Source organism: Nicotiana sylvestris, chromosome 2 (assembly GCF_000393655.2).
Source record: "Nicotiana sylvestris chromosome 2, ASM39365v2, whole genome shotgun sequence".
NCBI lineage: Eukaryota > Viridiplantae > Streptophyta > Magnoliopsida > Solanales > Solanaceae > Nicotiana > Nicotiana sylvestris.
The window spans coordinates 24010356-24028784 of NC_091058.1; the positions used below are offsets into that span (position 1 = coordinate 24010356).

At 36.3% G+C, this 18429-nt stretch overlaps 3 protein-coding genes across 3 annotated transcripts; 1 reads left to right on the plus strand and 2 right to left on the minus strand.

Annotated features, from left to right (window-relative positions):
• Positions 1–3024: 3024 nt before the first annotated feature.
• On the minus strand, positions 3025–3528 carry LOC138883636 (uncharacterized). Its single transcript, XM_070164335.1, has one exon. It carries the CDS (start codon positions 3526–3528, stop codon positions 3025–3027), a length of 504 nt encoding a protein of 167 aa, XP_070020436.1.
• Positions 3529–6605: 3077 nt separating this feature from the next.
• Positions 6606–13688, plus strand: LOC104229065 (WEB family protein At5g16730, chloroplastic). Its single transcript, XM_009781641.2, has 3 exons — positions 6606–6840; positions 10067–10235; positions 10359–13688. Exons 1-3 carry the CDS (start codon positions 6727–6729, stop codon positions 13295–13297), a joined length of 3222 nt encoding a protein of 1073 aa, XP_009779943.1. The 5' UTR covers positions 6606–6726; the 3' UTR covers positions 13298–13688.
• Positions 13689–13726: 38 nt separating this feature from the next.
• Positions 13727–18222, minus strand: LOC104229064 ((-)-alpha-terpineol synthase-like). Its single transcript, XM_009781640.2, has 7 exons — positions 18089–18222; positions 17518–17794; positions 15494–15869; positions 15013–15231; positions 14572–14710; positions 14216–14464; positions 13727–14121 (listed from the first exon to the last, which is right to left on the minus strand). Exons 1-7 carry the CDS (start codon positions 18167–18169, stop codon positions 13825–13827), a joined length of 1638 nt encoding a protein of 545 aa, XP_009779942.1. The 5' UTR covers positions 18170–18222; the 3' UTR covers positions 13727–13824.
• Between the last annotated feature and the right edge of the window lie 207 nt (positions 18223–18429).

Consider the following 18429-nt stretch of genomic DNA (forward strand, 5'->3'; position numbering starts at 1 on the left):
GCATACCATTGTCTTGAGGCTTGTTTGAGCCCATAGAGGGATTTTGAAGTTTGCAAACAAAAGGTTGCCCAAAACTAGAATAGGATTCCACAGTGAAACCTTGAGGCAACTTCATATAGACTTCCTCGTCCAAATCCCCATGAAGGAAGCCATTGTTTACGTCTAGCTAAAAAAGTGGCCAATGTTTCTTAACAGCCAAGGCAATGAGACATTTAACAGTGGTCATTTTGACCACATGGGAGAAAGTTTCATTGTAATCAACCCCGGCAGTCTGAGTATCACCTCTGACTACTAGTCTAGCCTTATATCTTTCTATGGAACCATCAGCTCTAAACTTAATCTTATATACCCACTTACTCCCAATGGCCTTCTTGCCAACAGAGAGAGGAACTACAGACCATGTCTGATTGCCATCAAGAGCCTGAAATTCTTTCTTCATTGCCTCTTGCCACTCAGGCACCAAAGCAACCTGAGAATAGGTGTAAGGCTCAGAAAGTACTGTTTGTGTCTTAGGCTTATTAGAGGTAGAACTGGACCCAGGGCCTTGTGGAAAAGATGCAGAGACAGAAGAACAAATATAGTCATTGAGGTAGGAAGGAGCAACATGGGTCCTGGTGGATTTTCTCAAACCCTCAAAAGTTGAAGCAGGAATAATATAATGTGAACTAACAGGATGTGAATTGACAGAAGAAGGGGGACTAGAAGTCATGGCAGAAGGGGAAGATGAGCAAGAGACATTGGTAGGTTCATTAGAAGGAGATGCAAATACTGGAGAAGAAGGTTCAGGAGGAATATGAATGGGAGAAGGCAATGGTGAAGTAGAAGAAGAAGGAGAAGAAGGAACAGTAAAGTCATAGACAAATTTTGTAGGAGAAGAAGTGGAAGAAGAACCAATAGAAAAATTTACAACAAAAGGAAACACTGATTCATGAAATATACATCTCTAGAAATGAAAAATGTTCCAGTTTCAAGGTTAAGGAGTTTGTAGCCTTTCTTTCCAAAAGGGTACCCCATGAAGACTGCAGGGATGCACCTGCTGCTGAATTTATCCTTGTGTACAGGAGGTTTAGAGGCATAGTAAAGGCAACCAAATACCCTTAAATGAGAATAAGTTGGGGTTTTACCAAAAAACAACTCAAATGAGGATTTATTGTGAAGCAGTTTAGAAGGGAACCTATTAATCAAGTAGGTAGCAGTTAGCACACAATCCCCCCAATATTTTGTAGGCACTTTAGAATGAAAGAGAAGTGCCCTTGAAGTTTCAAGTAAATGCCTATGTTTCCTCTCTACTACCCCATTTTGTTAGGGAGTATATGGACAAAAAGTGTGATGAATAATCCCTTGTTCAGTAAAGAAAGAAGATGTGGAAGGACTGGAGCCTAACTCCAAAGCATTATCAGACCTAACAGTCAAGACTTTAGAATTAAACTGTGTATGTACCATGGCAGTGAAAGCTTTTAGAATAAGAAAAAAATTTGACTTAGTTTTTAACAAATGAGTCCAAGTTGTCCTAGTAAAATCATCCACAATTGTTAGGAAGTACTTGCACCCATCATGTGTGGGGATATGATAGGGACCCCAAGTGTCAACATGTATCAATTGGAAAGGAGTGGTTGTGTGAATTGTATTATCTGGAAAAGGAAGTCTGGTTTGCCTTGCCATTGGACAAATATTACAAACAAAGTCTTGTTTACCAGAAAGTATAGAAGAAATAGAAGGAATAGACTTTAAATGAACAAAAGGTATATGTCCCAATCTACTATGCCAAAGAGTGTTCACTTTATTCATTGGAGAAATATTTACAAATGGAACAGAGGTGACAAAACACTCAACATTGTTCTTACCAAGATCAGGTAAAGTTGAACTATGAAAGCAAGTAAAAGCAGAAGGATTGCTAACAACAGAAGTTGAACATGATGAATTGGTAGGTGGTAATTGCAAGATGTAAAGTCCATGATGTGATTTACCAAACTCCAGAGACCTCTTCATGGAAAGGCCCTGTATGAAACAGACAAAAGAGCTAAAAATGAGCGGGCACTTTAATTGTGATACCAACTTGTGCACAAATATCAAGTTATATTGAAAACTAGGGACTAAAAGAACATGAGACAGAGTAGTATTATTTGACAAGGTTAACTCTCCCACACAAGTTACTTTGACTTTGTATCCATTAGGCAAGGTTACTAAATAAGGAATAGGCAAAGACTTAATGTTGTGAAGTAAACTACTGTGAGATGTCATGTGGTTAGTGGCCCCAGAGTCCAATATCCAAGAGTTCTTATCAACCTTACACAACAAACAAGCACTGACTGAACATTTAGGTTTATTACTAGAAAAAAAATTGAGGATACCTGCAAAATTGGCAGAAGCAGTAAAGTGAGAAGTAGAGTTAGGATCAGACACATGATGTTGTTGAAGTAGTGTGAGAAGCTGGCTACATTGCTCGTTTGTCAACCCTAGAATAGTCGAATTATCTCCAGCATTGATAGGTGATGTCTTATTGAATGACTTAGGTTCAGGATGAGCAAATTGTTTAGGAGGTTCCAATTCAGTTTGAACATTTGCAGTAGTCCTTCGATTATTCCTAGTGAACTGAAAATTCGGGGGAAAATCATGCTTTTTATAACATCTCTCCACTGTATGACCAGGCTTATTGCAATAGCTACAGACAACCTTAGGCCTCATCGGATCAAAACTGGTTTTAGGCTGAAAACTTTTCTGACAGGGCTTTCGAAAAGATCTTTGAGTCCCCGCTGAGAAGGAAGCAGACTCTGAGCTAAATTGTGAAGAAGAGGGCTGAATTTCTCTTTGTCTTTCATCAGTGACCAGAAGAGAATAAGCTTTGTTGATTGTAGGGAAATGACTCATCATAAGTAAATTGCTTCTGGCATTAGCATAACCTTCATTCAAGCCCATTAAAAATTGGTACAATTTCTGGTCCTCTTCACATTTTTGAATGTCTAGTTTGCCACCCCCACAAGTGCAATGAGAATCAAAGTAAACATTCAAAGTACTGAGCTCATCCTAAACACTCTTCATCCTTGCATAATATTCAGGAATGTTCATAGAATCCTGAGAAATAGAAGCAAGCTCCTTTTTGACTTGATAAACCCTAATTCCACTCAGTTGTCCATATCTATCTTCCAATTCCATCCATACATCCTTGGCAAGTTGACAATACAGAACACTCTTACGAATGACTGGAGCAAGAAGATTGTGAATCCATGAAATCACGATGTTATTACACCTATCCCATTGACAAAAAATAGGGGAATTTGGAGGAGGTCTCACACAATCAGGTTGAATGAAGTATAGTTTGTTCTTCATAGAGAGAGCAATAAGCATGCTCTTGCGCCAATCGCTATACCCAGTCCCATAAAAAATGGTACCTACTAATGAAATTCCCAAATTATCCGATGGATGAATGTAAAGAGGATGATTATGATCAATTGTATCATCCGATGAGTTATCAGAACCAGATTGACCAGAAGAATTCGGAACCAACTTGTCAGAAATCAATGAACCCATGACTAAGAGTAAATTTAGGGTTTTTGTAATTCACCAACAATACAGCAGAAGTGAAGCAATTTTCAACGAAAAAACTGAAGCAAATCAGAGTATTTGCTAGAATTAGAAGAAATTGAAAGAAACTTGTCGAATAAATAGACTACTCTGATACCATGTTAGAATCATTGTGATCGATTTAGTTGCTAGTGAGAGGAGGGAGAATTTGAGAGAAAGAGGAAAGGAAAATATCTCGTGCAATTGTAAAATGAGCATCTGAAGCTTCTAGACTTAGAGCTCTTCTATTTATACTTGGACCGGATCTTTACAATTGGGCCTTGGGCCAAAACTAAAAATGAATTATTGAGCTACCTATTAATATAAAGACCGGACTACATAAAATATACAACCCAATAATAAAATAAATTTGATTATGTACAAAATAAAAGAACTCTATTATCCAACAACAACCTCATGTCTCGAACCTGTATAATGAGATAATGGAAACTGAAAAAAAACCAAAAAGGAATAAGAAGAAAAAGAATTTGGTTTTGTGAATTACTGAGCCAAGGCCCTTACAATGAAATTGGGTTAGATGAAACAGTACCCAGCGATGAGGACTCAGGAGAAGGAAGTTTGGTTCACGTTTTGTGTCCACAAAATTGCATAGCTTCCAAATTTACAGTTTACTCTTTTTAGTCGGTATACATAGATTATAAATTAATTATATATAGTTATACATATATTATACATTTGCCGCCTAATTCTAGTTTAAGAGATTAGGTGACATTTATTTGGATAAATTCTTCAATTTTTAACTTTGTTACAAAAATAGTCTTTCTCTTGGCTGAGAACACCATAGTTCTTCAATATTTGGAAGCTTTAAATTTTTATTTAATGGTAGAAACAAAAAGTTAATAATCAATTATTTTTAAAATTATTTGAATGTTGATAATTTGCTCTTAAAATTTTAAAAGAAAAAACTGATTTAGTGATTTGCTTTAAGCATCTCAAAATTTCATTGTTGTTTCTTAGAAAGTATCGGAGAAGGCAAATTGGATCTTATTAATGTGGTATTATCTGACTAAATTGGTGATGAAGATTGTTTGTGCTGGTATTTGGAGAGAGTATTTCAAATTTAAGTTTATTTGGAGCAGATTTGAGGTGGTTGGATCTATTTTGAATACTTTATTGAATAACACAGAAAAATTATGCCGATCGAGTTGACTTTGAAAAACAATTTAACAGATAGGTAAATTGCAGATGACACAAAGTCATGCCAATGTGGTAGAGTTTGGTGAATAATTGAACATACACAAAATTATGTCAATTGAATTGGGTAGAGTTTGTGAACAATATAACAGATAGATCGAATACAGTTAACACGAAATCATCCCAATATGATAGAATTTGGTGAACAATTGAACAATCACAAAGTCATGCCAACCCGATAGAATTTGTGAATGATTAACAATATAAATAGAATAAATTTAGCATAAAATCTCTTGATATAGTAGAGAAATCCCTCACAAGCAATAAATGTACGTGGCCGAAGCCATTTTTTAAGTACTTTTAAAACGAAATAATATTTAAAGATCAACCCTTATAGAACAATTCCCGTCAATCACCCTTTTATATGCCAGTTTCTCTCAAGATACTACTATAAGATATGAGTTTATGTTTTAAACTCTGACACAAACAATTTTTTTCCACTATCCGACCATATAAGAGATTATTAAGATTTCCCAACTTGCATAAAATTATTTCATAAGAAAAGTTTAGTACATACTTTACCCCCTAAATTGCATGAAAATTCTTTGAAACCTTTTCTTATTTTTATTTTTGAAAAAAGCATAAGCACCCCTAAACTTGTGTTGAAATGATAGTTACATGTAGTGGTGGCAAAATGAATTAAAAAAAATTAATTGTCCATCCATATTATCTAAAAAATGGGTTAGATAATGAACTTTTTAAATATGGGTCAACTATAGATAAGATTTAAGTAAAAAATAGATAATTAATGCATAACCAATGAGTTTAATTTTTACATTTACAAAAACTAAAATTCAAGTTTCATTTTTGAATGAAGTTAGAACTACAACTCTTATTAGTTTAATAGTTTATCCAAGAGTTACTCAATAAATCAATTGATTATTGGGGGTTCCTCAAATTTGGAAGACTATAAGTTCTCCCAAAAGTAACCACATAGAAGCAATGGATAATATAGGTATCCATATTATCCACCGATTAACTCATTTTCTATCTGTATTAAATATGACCGTGTCAAGTATTTTATCTATTTTACATTACATGTTTTCGAGCCGCCTATATCGGACCCGATTTGTTCGTTTACCACTCCCTTGTTACATGCATGTACTTTGTAGGGGTTTAACTTTTTTGAAGTGGAGTAACACCCTTAAAGTGTTGCAACTGGATTTGTATTACACGGTGAATAAATATACACGCTGATTGACGTGTGTAGCTGGTATTTCGAACTAAGTTTGGGAGGTATTTATACTATTTTTTTTTTGTTTGGGGAATTATCTACCGTAATCTATCCAAATTTGTAAAAATGAAACTATCTTTTTTTTTTTGATAATATAAAGTGAAACTATCGCGACTAGAAAAATACTAGAAGATGAATAATAAAAAATGTATATATATGGCCTTATTTGATGCCACATGTCCAACATATATGTACACATATGCAATTTGATTTAATAGCTTTAATTATAAAAATTTGTCTAAATTAATCTTTATCTTTTCTTAAAATTTTTAATGAGTACTCACTAAATCAAAAGATCTAATATTTTAAAATCGAAGCGAGTAAAGTATTCTCGTGACGTGCACACATATTAAATCTGAACATATAAACTTATGCCACATTTCCAACTTAATCACACAATCACAATTTTTTTAACTTAGGAGTGTATTTAGGTATTAAAATAATTTAAAAATAAGATCCACCTTTTGCTTTACATGTATTATTACTAGTGATTTGAACTTGCTTTTACATGTATTATTACTAGTATAGTATTTGATTTGATTTTTCTTCTAATTCCTACTTTTCCTATGTCATTTCTTGAACGTCGTCGTCTCGGTCAGCTGCACTCGCTCTCCTTCGCTTTTAACTAAGACGAAACTCCAGAGGAAAAAGGGAATCAGCGATTCTTCTTCTTCTTATTCGGGGTTTTTCTTCTTATGTTTTCTTTTTCTTAAAAAATGTTGGAGAAGATCGGATTGCCGTCAAAGCCATCACTGAGAGGGAGTAATTGGGTGGTTGATGCTTCTCATTGTCAAGGATGTTCTTCTCAGTTCACTTTCCTCAATCGCAAGGTTTGATTTCCCAATATTTCTTCAACTTTCGTTACTTTTCCTTGTCACCCTTTATACAGAATATTATTTTTCTTGATATACTTTACGCAAAATCCCAAGGTTCACAGTTTTGATCATTATGCGGTTTGATTGTCGAATAATCACATGTTAGATCCTAAAATATTTAGTCAATCAATTTAAGTTTTTGATTGAATTCATATTGCATCTCTTTTTTATCTTTCCCCTTTCAATGTTTAGGCACGAGGTTTTTTCTTTTTTGTACTTTACTTTATTTAGGAATTGGAGTAAGGTTTAACAACAACAACAACAACAACCCAGTGTAATCCCACAAGTGGGGTCTGGGGAGGGTAATATGTACGCAGACCTTACCTCTACCCCGAGGGGCAGAGAGACTGTTTCCAGGAGACCCTCGGCTCAAAGAGGCAACAAGAGACACTATATTAGTACTATCAATAGACTCATAATAAAACAACATAAAATACCATAAAATCCATAACATAACATAAATACCATAAAATAACAAAGTAACAACAATATAAGAGATATAGGAAATACGAGAAAGATGTAAGGTATTAATACACAGCAGATAAAGCCCATCATCAGTAGTTGATCAATAGCATCCTAAGACTAATTCCTAACTGGCTAGTCTCACTCTAGTGCGCTGTAAAAAAGACATCACAATTTCCCCTAACCTACAACCTTAATGCTCGATCTCCACAATTGGAGTAAGGTTTAAATTGATAATATATTGGGGAGTGATAGCAAAAATCTCAGCTCTATGTTGAAGCATCTCTCTCTGTCTTATTAACTTTCCTCTTTTAAAAAAAGAGTTATAGATTTGGGTTCTAATTATAAGTCTATGATTTGGGTAGTTTGGTAACGGAGCGAGAATTAGATTTGTCCTTCCTTCCTTGCTCTATTAAGGCTATTATGTTCCAATTCGAGCATCTAACTTAATCTTATGAAGCTTCACTGCTATGAAAATGGAGGCATACTGGAGGTTTCAGCTGCCTTTAGCGTGAAAATCTTACAGATAATTCTGGTTATTATCGAACAATCCTAAATGGAAATGCAATCGTGAGTAAAATACGATACTATAAGGTTGAATTCACTAAGAAAGCACTTAGGAAAATGAAACTTAAAAGTAATAGTATAAACACTAATGACTCAGTGCATCTGAAAGTCTACTTGAACTTTAATTAGTTAAAAAGCGGTAGCTCTCTAATATGATTCTTCCCAATCATGATTCTGAATTAACTAGAAAAATATCATCCTTTTGCTAGCTTTATGATACTGATTATATCATGGATCTGCTCAGAGTGTATTCATTTTGTATCTGAAAGTCTTACCTCATTATCTGCATATATAATTTTCATTGTGGTCTTGTGCGCAGTTATCCTTATTGGAGAACAAGAGGTTCTTCATTTTGCTTCTCTAATGAATTTCTTGACCACAAATATGCTACTATACATTTGGTTATCTCCACAGTAGTAATTGGTTTTAAAGTGTCTATAACTAGGGATGGCAAGTAGTGCGGTGCGGTTGCGGGGCAAACCCGCATAAACCCGCGAAGATCTCAACCCGCCCCGCATAGCATTTTCACCCGCGTCTACCCACCCCCACACAGACCCGTGTCCACCCGCCCCGCACCGCATAAGTTTTTTTTTTTTTTTCATTTTGTTTGCTTATTTTACTTTCTTGTCAATCAATCAGTCTGTTTCCTCAGCAAAGAAGATTAGATTAAATGGCAAACTAATATGATCAAACTTTCAAAAGCAAAATTGGCTGTAACATTATGTGTTTCTCTTGCCTTCTTTGTTTCTGCCGTTGTTTTTGCCCTCTAAAGGATACAATGCACTTCTACTTAACCGAAGGCCTCTAATTAACACAACAACAAGAAGTATGACACAACCGTATCTTAAAACAATTTTTTTTTTATGTTTAGCTTCTTAGTTTCTCTTGAAAGTGACACTGGAAAATGTCAACATAGTACATCCAGTTTTAGTTTTTAAAACTGAAACGATAATCTACAAATTGAATTATAAAGTAGTTTAAAATTATTACCACTATTCCTAGCGGACAAAACGAGTCACGAATGTTCCTGATTCATCTTGTCCACACCACGCACCAACAGAATCAAATAGCTTGTTGTTACTAAATAAGGATACAGGGTCTGATCGGCATTACCTATTGGAGATGAAGACTTAAAAGGCAAAATGACCCCATAAATTCTTCACCCGCATAAACCCGCATAGACCCGCAACCCGCCCCGCCCCGCATAGCTTTAAACCCGCACCACCCCGTTTGCCATCCCTATCTATAACTTTCTCATAGCTAGTAATCCAAAAATATAGACATTGTTTTGTGTGCTATTCGTACTCATAAACCATTTGTCAAGCTACAGTTGAATTGAGGCATGTGTCAATTCTGTTTGAAAAGCTAGAATTAAAATTCCATTGCTGAATTGTTTCTTTTTGGTTTCGCTTTATTCGACGTTAGCAGGTGCTGTTTCTTGTAAAAACAATGAACCTTCTCCTTTGTGATGTAATTTGAGAGCAAATTATGGCAATTATAGCCCAGATATTGAATAACTTTTCCCCAGTTTCCTCCTCGCTGATATCTGAATTATGATTATCTTCTCAAACTATTCAGTAGTGGTTCAGCTCAAGGGTTAATCTCACTCTCCAAACAAAGTTCACACTTGTGGCCTGGAACTTTTTATGACTTGGAAATTGTCTTGCCGCTTCCAAACTAGTGGTTGCGGATTGCTTGTCTAGTAATCTAGCTTTTTGTTGTGAAGTATCTGAACTTTTTGGATATTGCTGCCTAAAACTTAGCGGGCTTTAGGCATTCTTTGGGCTGTGAAAATAGGTTGCAATGCATAAGGTAGAAGCTGAAGGAAGTAGTTTAGGACATGCTTTTTGGGTTGCCTAAAATGATTCCATTTCTCTAAGACGTGACATGTTGAAGTTTCTACATATGACAATTTAGTTGCTGCTGTAACTTCTCTTTCTGCCTTAGTGTTCTTTTCTTTTATAAGGGTGTTTTATGCATTAGTATCGTTGATCTATCAGTATCATCTTTTGTCTCCTTCTTACTAAGGCTATAGAGATGATTTTATCTCAACTCTCCTGTCTCCTTGCTCTTTTGTTGAATGGAAATATGAATACCGTAGGTGTCCAGTTTTCTTTCACTTATGTTGTGATTCTCACCTATGAAATTTCAGCATCATTGCCGGAGGTGTGGGGGCATTTTCTGCAATAGCTGTACCCAGCAGAGAATGGTGTTACGCGGACAAGGTGACTCACCGGTGCGTATATGTGAACCCTGCAAAAGATTAGAAGAGGCTGCACGTTTTGAAATGCGATATGGGCACAAAAGTAGAGCGAAAGGAGGTACCGTATAAATAACTGGTTATACTCACAGTCATAGTTACTGTGCTGGAACCTTAATTGCACAGTACAAATAGAAACAAATGAGTACTTCTCGTTTTAAAATGCAACTGTTTTCTCTCACAGGGAGCTCAAGACTTGCATCAAAGAGTGAGGATGAAGCTTTAAATCAGCTTCTGGGAAAAGAAACGGCCTCTGATGTTTTTCCCCTTGATCAACAGTCAGCAAGCACTGCGTCTGGTTCAAATGTTCTAGATTATTCTAGTAAAGATGAGGTTGGAAACAGAAGCGTGAATCAAACTGAGCAGCAGTCTGAAATGGAATCCACTACTCCTGAAGAATTACGTCAGCATGCGATGGAAGAAAAAAAGAATTACCGAACCCTAAAGGCTTCAGGTAAGCCTGAAGAAGCGCTAAGGGCTTTTAAGAGGGGTAAAGAACTTGAAAGGCAGGCTGCTGCTTTGGAGATTTCTCTAAGGAAAAATCGTAAAAGGGCATTATCTTCCAGTAATGTCACTGAGACCCAGCAAGATGCTGATGACCGCGAAGCGTCTGGTAGGAAAAATAAGCTCTCTCCTCAAATTACCAAAGAGAAGGATGATCTTGCTTCTGAACTCAGAGAACTGGGATGGTCAGATATGGATCTTCGTACTGCTGACAAAAGGCCAGCAACCATGAGCCTTGAGGGTGAACTTTCTGCGCTTCTTGGAGAAGTTTCCGGAAAGGCCAATCCTGAAAAGAAAATTCATGGAACTGAAAAGTCACAGGTCATTGCTCATAAGAAAAAAGCTCTGGAGTTGAAGCGGGAAGGGAAACTTGCTGAAGCCAAAGAAGAATTGAAGAAGGCTAAAATTCTTGAAAAGCAAATAGAAGAGCAGGAACTGTTGGGTGGTGATGAAGAGTCTGATGATGAGCTTTCTTCTTTACTACATGGTCTGGATGCTGATAAATTTGATGATTTATCTACTGGATATAAACCAGATTCTAGTTATGATTTTGACAACCTTCTGGGAATTGCTGATGATCTTGGTACACATGGTAGTTTTGAAGTAACTGATGATGACATGTATGACCCAGAAATAGCAGCTGCCTTGAAATCAATGGGCTGGACTGAAGATGCCGCTGAATCTGAGGTTTCAGAAAAGCAATTCCAGCCTGTTGATAGGGAAGTGTTACTAAGTGAAATTCAGTCACTTAAAAGAGAAGCCCTTAGCCAGAAAAGGGCTGGTAATACTAAGGAGGCAATGGAATTTCTAAAGAGGGCAAAAACACTGGAGAGCGAGCTTGACAGTTCTGATTCTCGGGAGACTAACATGAAGGTACAGCATCCTGTGGCAATCCAGAAGGAACATTTTCCTTCAGCTGAAGAACAACTAAATAATGGTGAAGAGGATGTCAGAAAGTACATCGAAAGGAAAGACAAGGAGCACAAAGTGGCACCAAAGAGTAGATCAGTGATCCAGAGAGAACTTCTTAGTATTAAAAAGAAGGCTCTTGCTTTAAGAAGGGAAGGAAGGCTAGATGAGGCTGAAGAAGAATTGAATAAAGGCAAGATTCTTGAGAAGCAACTTGAAGATATTGATAATCCACCAAAATTCGTGCAGCCCATTGCTGGGAATAAGCTGGATGAAAGTGTTGCAGATATTGATGCTGGAGATGACGAGGCAGAGGTTACAGATCAAGACCTGCATGACCCAACTTATCTTTCACTGCTTAATAATTTGGGCTGGCAGGATGATGAAAAAGCTAATGTTCCATCTGCGTCATTTCAAGGGAAAAATAATGTTTCTCATCTTAGCTTGTCCCTAACTAAGGAAGCTACGAGTAACATCCAAGCTCGAGTGTCTAACAAAAGTAAAGGTGAAATCCAGAGGGAACTTCTGGGCTTGAAACGAAAGGCACTCACATTGAGACGCCAAGGAGAGGCAGAGGAGGCAGAGGAAGTGCTGAAAGCGGCTAAAATGTTAGAAGAGCGATTGGCTGAAATTGAAGAATCTATGTCTAACGGAGTTCCAACCGAGTCAAATGAGCAGAAAGAACATAAAGCTATCGGTTCATCCCTTGAGAACTCACAGTTTCCTCCATCTGGTTCACAAAAGAGCCCAATTGAGGACATGGCAAGCAAAGTTACTCGTACTCCTGAGAAGCCAGAGGAGGTCGCTCAATTAGATGAGAAACCATGCACCTCTGAGTCAAAAACTGCACAGGAAGCTAATTCTCAGCTTGATCGAAATTCCCTTCCTCAAGATATACTGGCTCGCAAGAAGAAAGCAGTTGCCTTCAAGCGAGAAGGGAAAGTGGCAGAAGCCAAGGAGGAACTTCGGCAGGCAAAACTTTTAGAGAAGCGCCTTGAGGAGGAAAAGAATCTGGGTACTACTAGTTCGACAGTCTCGGCTGGTCCTAATACCTCGCATGTTGGACAAAAGGAAGTTAGTCCAAACAAAGTTCCTAATATATCTCAAGTTGGACAGAAAGAAGTAAGTCCAGGCTCAGGTCTAAAGCCATTGTCTGGACGTGATCGGTTTAAATTGCAGCAGGAGTCTCTCAGCCACAAACGAAAAGCACTTAAGTTACGAAGGGAAGGTAGGACTGAAGAAGCCGATGCTGAATTTGAATTGGCAAAAGCTATTGAGAGCCAGTTGGAAGAAGTGTCTCCTCAAGATACAATGAGGTCTTCTGACCCCACAGCTGAATCAGCAGAGGATGTCAGTGTTGAGGATTTTCTTGATCCTCAGCTTTTCTCTGCTTTAAAAGCAATTGGAATTGCAGATACCGCTATTGTATCCCGAGGCCCTGAAAGACAGGAAATGAAAAAACCTTTAACTGTGAATACTGATAGGACTGGCACTATTGCCTCTCAAATCCTTGAAAGACCAGAGCCAAAACTATCTGAAGCAGGTGTATCTGATGAATCTTCCAATGAGAGGAAGTATTTGGAAGAGCGGATAAAGGCAGAGAAATTAAAGGCGTTAAACTTGAAACGTTCCGGAAAGCAGGCAGAGGCCTTGGACGCCCTTCGACGGGCTAAGATGTTTGAAAAGAAGTTGAGCGCTTTAGCTTCATAACTGTGAAGCTGGTATAGTGTTTGTGTTTGGACAGGTTTTTACACTGTATAAACCAACGATAAGCATGACAAGAGTTGGAATGATGGATCAGGTACTTCTCTCATGTACGCTGGTTAAGTCATTCCAATAGATGAGCTCAGTGAGTGTTGGAAGAACCGAAACATTATAAACCATTTGAATGCCCTAATGATGTGCTTTGTATGGTGACATGTATAATTATTCTTTCTTAACTATTTTTTTTGAGAATGAGATTATAGTACTTCATCCCCTAATTTAGAATTGGCTGGGGATGCTTGTATTCTACTTGATTGTTCTTTTAGGGTTTTTTCATCTTTCATTGTAATGTAACGTTGGAGATTCGTGATAATGCATGTAACTATTTGTTGCGGTACCATGCTCTTCCAAGGCCTTATTTAATGGAGGGGACTATATACAAGTTATCTGGATATAGAAAACAGATATTCTTATATATTTAGTTCTTTTACATTGAGCTTCATGTGTAAACAGGCAAATTGAAGTATGTCATTTCATGACAGAGGAATGGGCTCAAAGAACAAGGAGCAGATCCGATCCTTTGTCTCACGATCTGGAATTCCAAATCCATCTCCATGCTGGTACATGCATTGAGCAATCCTAGCAAGATTCATTGCAGCAGTTCTAAAATCCTTTGAGAAAGAGCTGCCCCTTAGTATATCTTTGTTCATCTTCTTCCAGGTCTGATCAATTAATTTCTTTATATAGTTTCGAGCATTTTCTTCAGACCTCCCTGACTCATGCATGTAGCAGTGTATTGATTTCAGATAATCCCCTTTCTTGATTTCATCCTGAACAAAGGTAAAAAAACGAAATAACTTGTGTAACAGATCATACTATAACTTACTGACCTTGCACAGAAAATCGTATATAAACATAGCTTACAGGTGAAGTTGCCAAGTCATTTGCAAGACGAAGAATTAGTGAAGGCGATTGAATAATAGCAGGATAATTCTTTAAGCATTCCAGTTCCTCCTCCTTTATGGGGTTTGTGATGCAAAAATAAGCATGCATTATTAGTACAGGACCAGTGTTTGTTATCCATGCATTTCTCAGGAACTCATTCAAGCTTGGTGTGTATCTACTCTGGTACCACTTCACTTCCAGTAAGTAGGCTTTACATAGGTTAGCCCACTGAAATATTTGGTACCAAAAAATGTCAAATGTATAAGTCAGTAAGAATGAAGAGAAGAGGAGATCAGAAATTCAAGATAAATTACAGGGAAGAAAAATTTGCTAACCTGCTTCCTTATATGTGAAATTATGCTGAAGCCTTGTTCTTTGAGAATATCATAAGCCAGTTCATTCATGGAGTTGAAGAGAGCTAGGAAGCAGATTTTCATGTAGTCAGGTAGTCGCTCTATTGCATTGATGTCCCATCTTCAGAACATGTAACCACAATAAGTTTATGCCCCTCATCAAAAATAAATTCGATATTCCATTCCAGTCCAACCCACCCCCTTGACCATCCAAATGAAGTGAAAAAAAAAAGGATTTAACTTATATACACTGATAGCGTCAAGAATTTTTACACTATCAATATATTCATAGCAGGTAACTTATTTTATTTTCCAGGCTATTTACCCTACTTTTTTTGGACGGTTACCTATAATTATTTTTTAGATGACATGACATTATAACAGTCGGGATAGAGGAAAAAGGTCTAAAGTATGTGGACAAACCTGTCAACAATATCAGTGAAAAGCTCAAGTTCATCCATGGTGCCATAAACATCATAGATGTCATCAATTGCTGTGAGGAGTACAGACATCTTTGTTGAAAACTTTCGGCAGTATCCGAACTGAGGATTAGGAGTGAAACCAACAGCCCATAAAAAGCCCTCCACCAATCTGTCCCTAACAAAGCTCATCTTTTTGACAAGTTTAATGTTCTTATCCCACCTGCATTATAATCAGATTAAAACATATCGTCGAGTAAAGTTTTCAGGATTGAAAGTATTTAGTACCAAAATTAAATCGTTTTTTTGTGTGTATTCAACACTGTGCCACTTCCAAACTCATATACACTGGTGGATCTAGCCATGAGTTTGCAGGTTCGATAGAGAAGCATATATAGTTGGATATCTAATTCAATACTCACTCCCTCAACTTATAACCTACAATGTCTAAATATGCCTCTAACGTACGAAGCGCCATATCTCACCTTGACATTTCTTTTAGTTCCTCTAAGTATGTAGCTTGTACCATGTTGTAGTCCAACTTTGCAAGTTCAAGTAGAAGAGGATTCATGTTCTCTCTTTTGTGATAAACTTCTATAAACCATCTTGCTTCTAGCCTCTGCATCCTCCAATGCAGAGGCATTTCTAAAGCATGGCTTACTTGCTCAGTAAGATTCTCATCTATCTTCTTCTTAAGGCTTTCCGTGAGATAATTAGTGGCGAAATCTCGAGCTATTTCCAAAATGCTTTCACCTTCCATAGAAAGATAGCAAGCTTCATACAAACTCAACAGTCCTTTAGTATCCACAACAAGGCTTGTTTTGAACTTCCCTTCCTTATTCATGAAAGTGCAAAACATCTCTGGAAAGAAGAAACGAATCTATATAAGAACAAACATAAAATCATGCTATCTTAAACTACTTGCCAGAGTCGAGATTTTCACTAACGGGTACCATAAAGAGGTTGTTGAAATTTTGTTGCTTTCCGTTAATGCAGTAACTTTTTTAGCATAATAAGTTACTTAGTTTTAAATTTTTTAGGTTTGTTGAGATATTTTGGGATTTTTAAATTCTGCCTATGCAGATTTTTCTGCAGATTATGTTCCTAGTTGGCTATTTAAAGCCTTGGTATGCTTAATAAAATTATTGAGAGACTTTTTTAATTAATATTTTTAATCTTTTTGCTGCCCCATCTTTTAAAAAACCAACAATGGTATCAAAGCTTCATTGATCTTACGGGATCTGTGAGTTCTTCCAAAAAAACTATTTCCAAATCATTTTTAACCAATATCAATTTTTAAACTCATTTTCAAACATGGCAAGCAACAATCCCTCTTTGAATGCCCCACAAACTTTCACTGACGATTACTATCGAATTTGCTCAGTGAAAATAAATCATATCTTAAAACTTATGATTTGTTGAATGTTGTAAAGGAAGAATAATCCTTACCAGCAATCCTTGAAAATCCTATCATTATCCAGAATCAAATACTTTCAAAAGAGATTTTAGATAGGACAAGGTCACTAAGGGTGTTGTTCATGCACAAAACCATAAGGCGAAAAAGAAAGAAGAAAAAAAAGAAAAAGAATTGCACTACAAAAGCGTGCAATTTTAGCGATGCTCAAAACAATCCTCAAGGACAAACAATGAAGCAAGAATTGAGGAGGAGCAACTTTTTTAATTGCAGCAACTGAAGTAAAGGAGAAGTGTTGAAATTTTGTTCCTTTTCATTAACTTTTTTAGCATAATAAGTTACTTAGGTTTATGATAAATCTACTTTTTTGAATTAAATTTCGTTTGGATTTTTTAGGTTTGTTGAGATATTTTGGAATTTTTAAATTCCTCCTATGCAGATTATGTTCCTAATTGGCTATTTAAAGCCTAGGTATGCTTAATAAAATTATTGAGAGACTTTTTCAATCAATACTTTTAATTTTTTTGCTGCCCCGTCTTTTAAAAAACCAACAGAAGTAAATATACAAAGAAGTTAAGAAGATTCAACATAATTTATGCATAATATTTTTTTTCTTATATACTTAGTGTAATTTTTAAGTGATAAGGTGTCGATTAACTACCGGAAATGGACTTGTAGTGACGACTCTCAAAAGACTCTTTAGCTATGGGAAAATGACATTGTATAACCGCTCTTAAAATAATAACCAAATATATATGCATTCTATATGTTCTATACAAAAATTATACAAATTTTATACACTTTTTGGGTTACCAAATATAAATAGTTTCTGACACGGGCTAAAAGTGATAATACACCTTTAGCTATTGTCTGACACGTAAGACAACCTTATTTTTCTGGTAGTGGATGCAAGAAGACATGTGCAAAAACTTTATGTTTTCCACAATTATTTTGTAACTTTACCTCTCTCTTTTTTTGATTAATTTATCTTATTTGGTTAAGTTCTCGGAGATTGATTCAGGGGATTAATTTAGCAGCATTATAAATTAAGAGATGAAATCTGTAAAAGAAAACGTAAAAGAAATTTTGAAGTACCTTGAGGGACATGATAGCCCTCTCGTCTGAGGAGTCGAAATTCTAAAGCTGTAGCATACAAATCTTCACTCTTCTGCCCATCATTTCTATTAGTAGTATAAATATTAACGTACATTTGCTTCAAAACTCTATCAATTTCTTCCTCAAAGTGATAGGACAAACCAAGTCTTTGCAAAATGTCAACAAGCTCAAGTTGTTCAAATGGGTCGATCGTTTTCCCTAGCATTCTCCTCACCTCTTCTTTTAGTCCGGCAGCTCGTTCAAAATGTTTCTCTTCCTGCATGATAAAGAAGTAATTGTCACGTCAGTTGATAATATAAACTTATTTTTCTCATAAGGGTTTAGCTTCGATTGATTGACAGTGTACAATTTTTTATACATTCAGGTTTGACGATTCATAACAACAGGTCAGTGTCAGTATATATATTATCTTATTTAGTAACACAAGAGAAGAACAATAAATAGCATGTTAAGGAAATACTATTTGTGTATATATGTTAAATTGGTTAGAAAATATATAAAGACAGAAGATGAGCAGCAAACTATATTTTTTTTCTTAATTCGGACTTACAGCGTAAAATGTAGCTCGTGATTGGACATATCCATCTTCCCAAATGCTAGGTTTGTAGTTTCCTGACCTCCTAAGATCCATTGTTGACGAATGCTTCAAGAAAAGTGAGCCACATATTCAGCTTTTATAGCAAATGACCAGATATTACACTTGTCAACATTAGAATATCAAACCTTATTGTTTGCAATAAAACGTGATTACATCGGCTCAAGAGCATAAAATAATGTAAGTGTGGGGTCCAACCCTAGCAGCCCATGTTTCCCTAATGCATCTGTCAAATATGGAGAAAAATATCAAGCGTAATAGGTGAGGTTCTACTATAAAAGGAGAGTTTCGGCTCT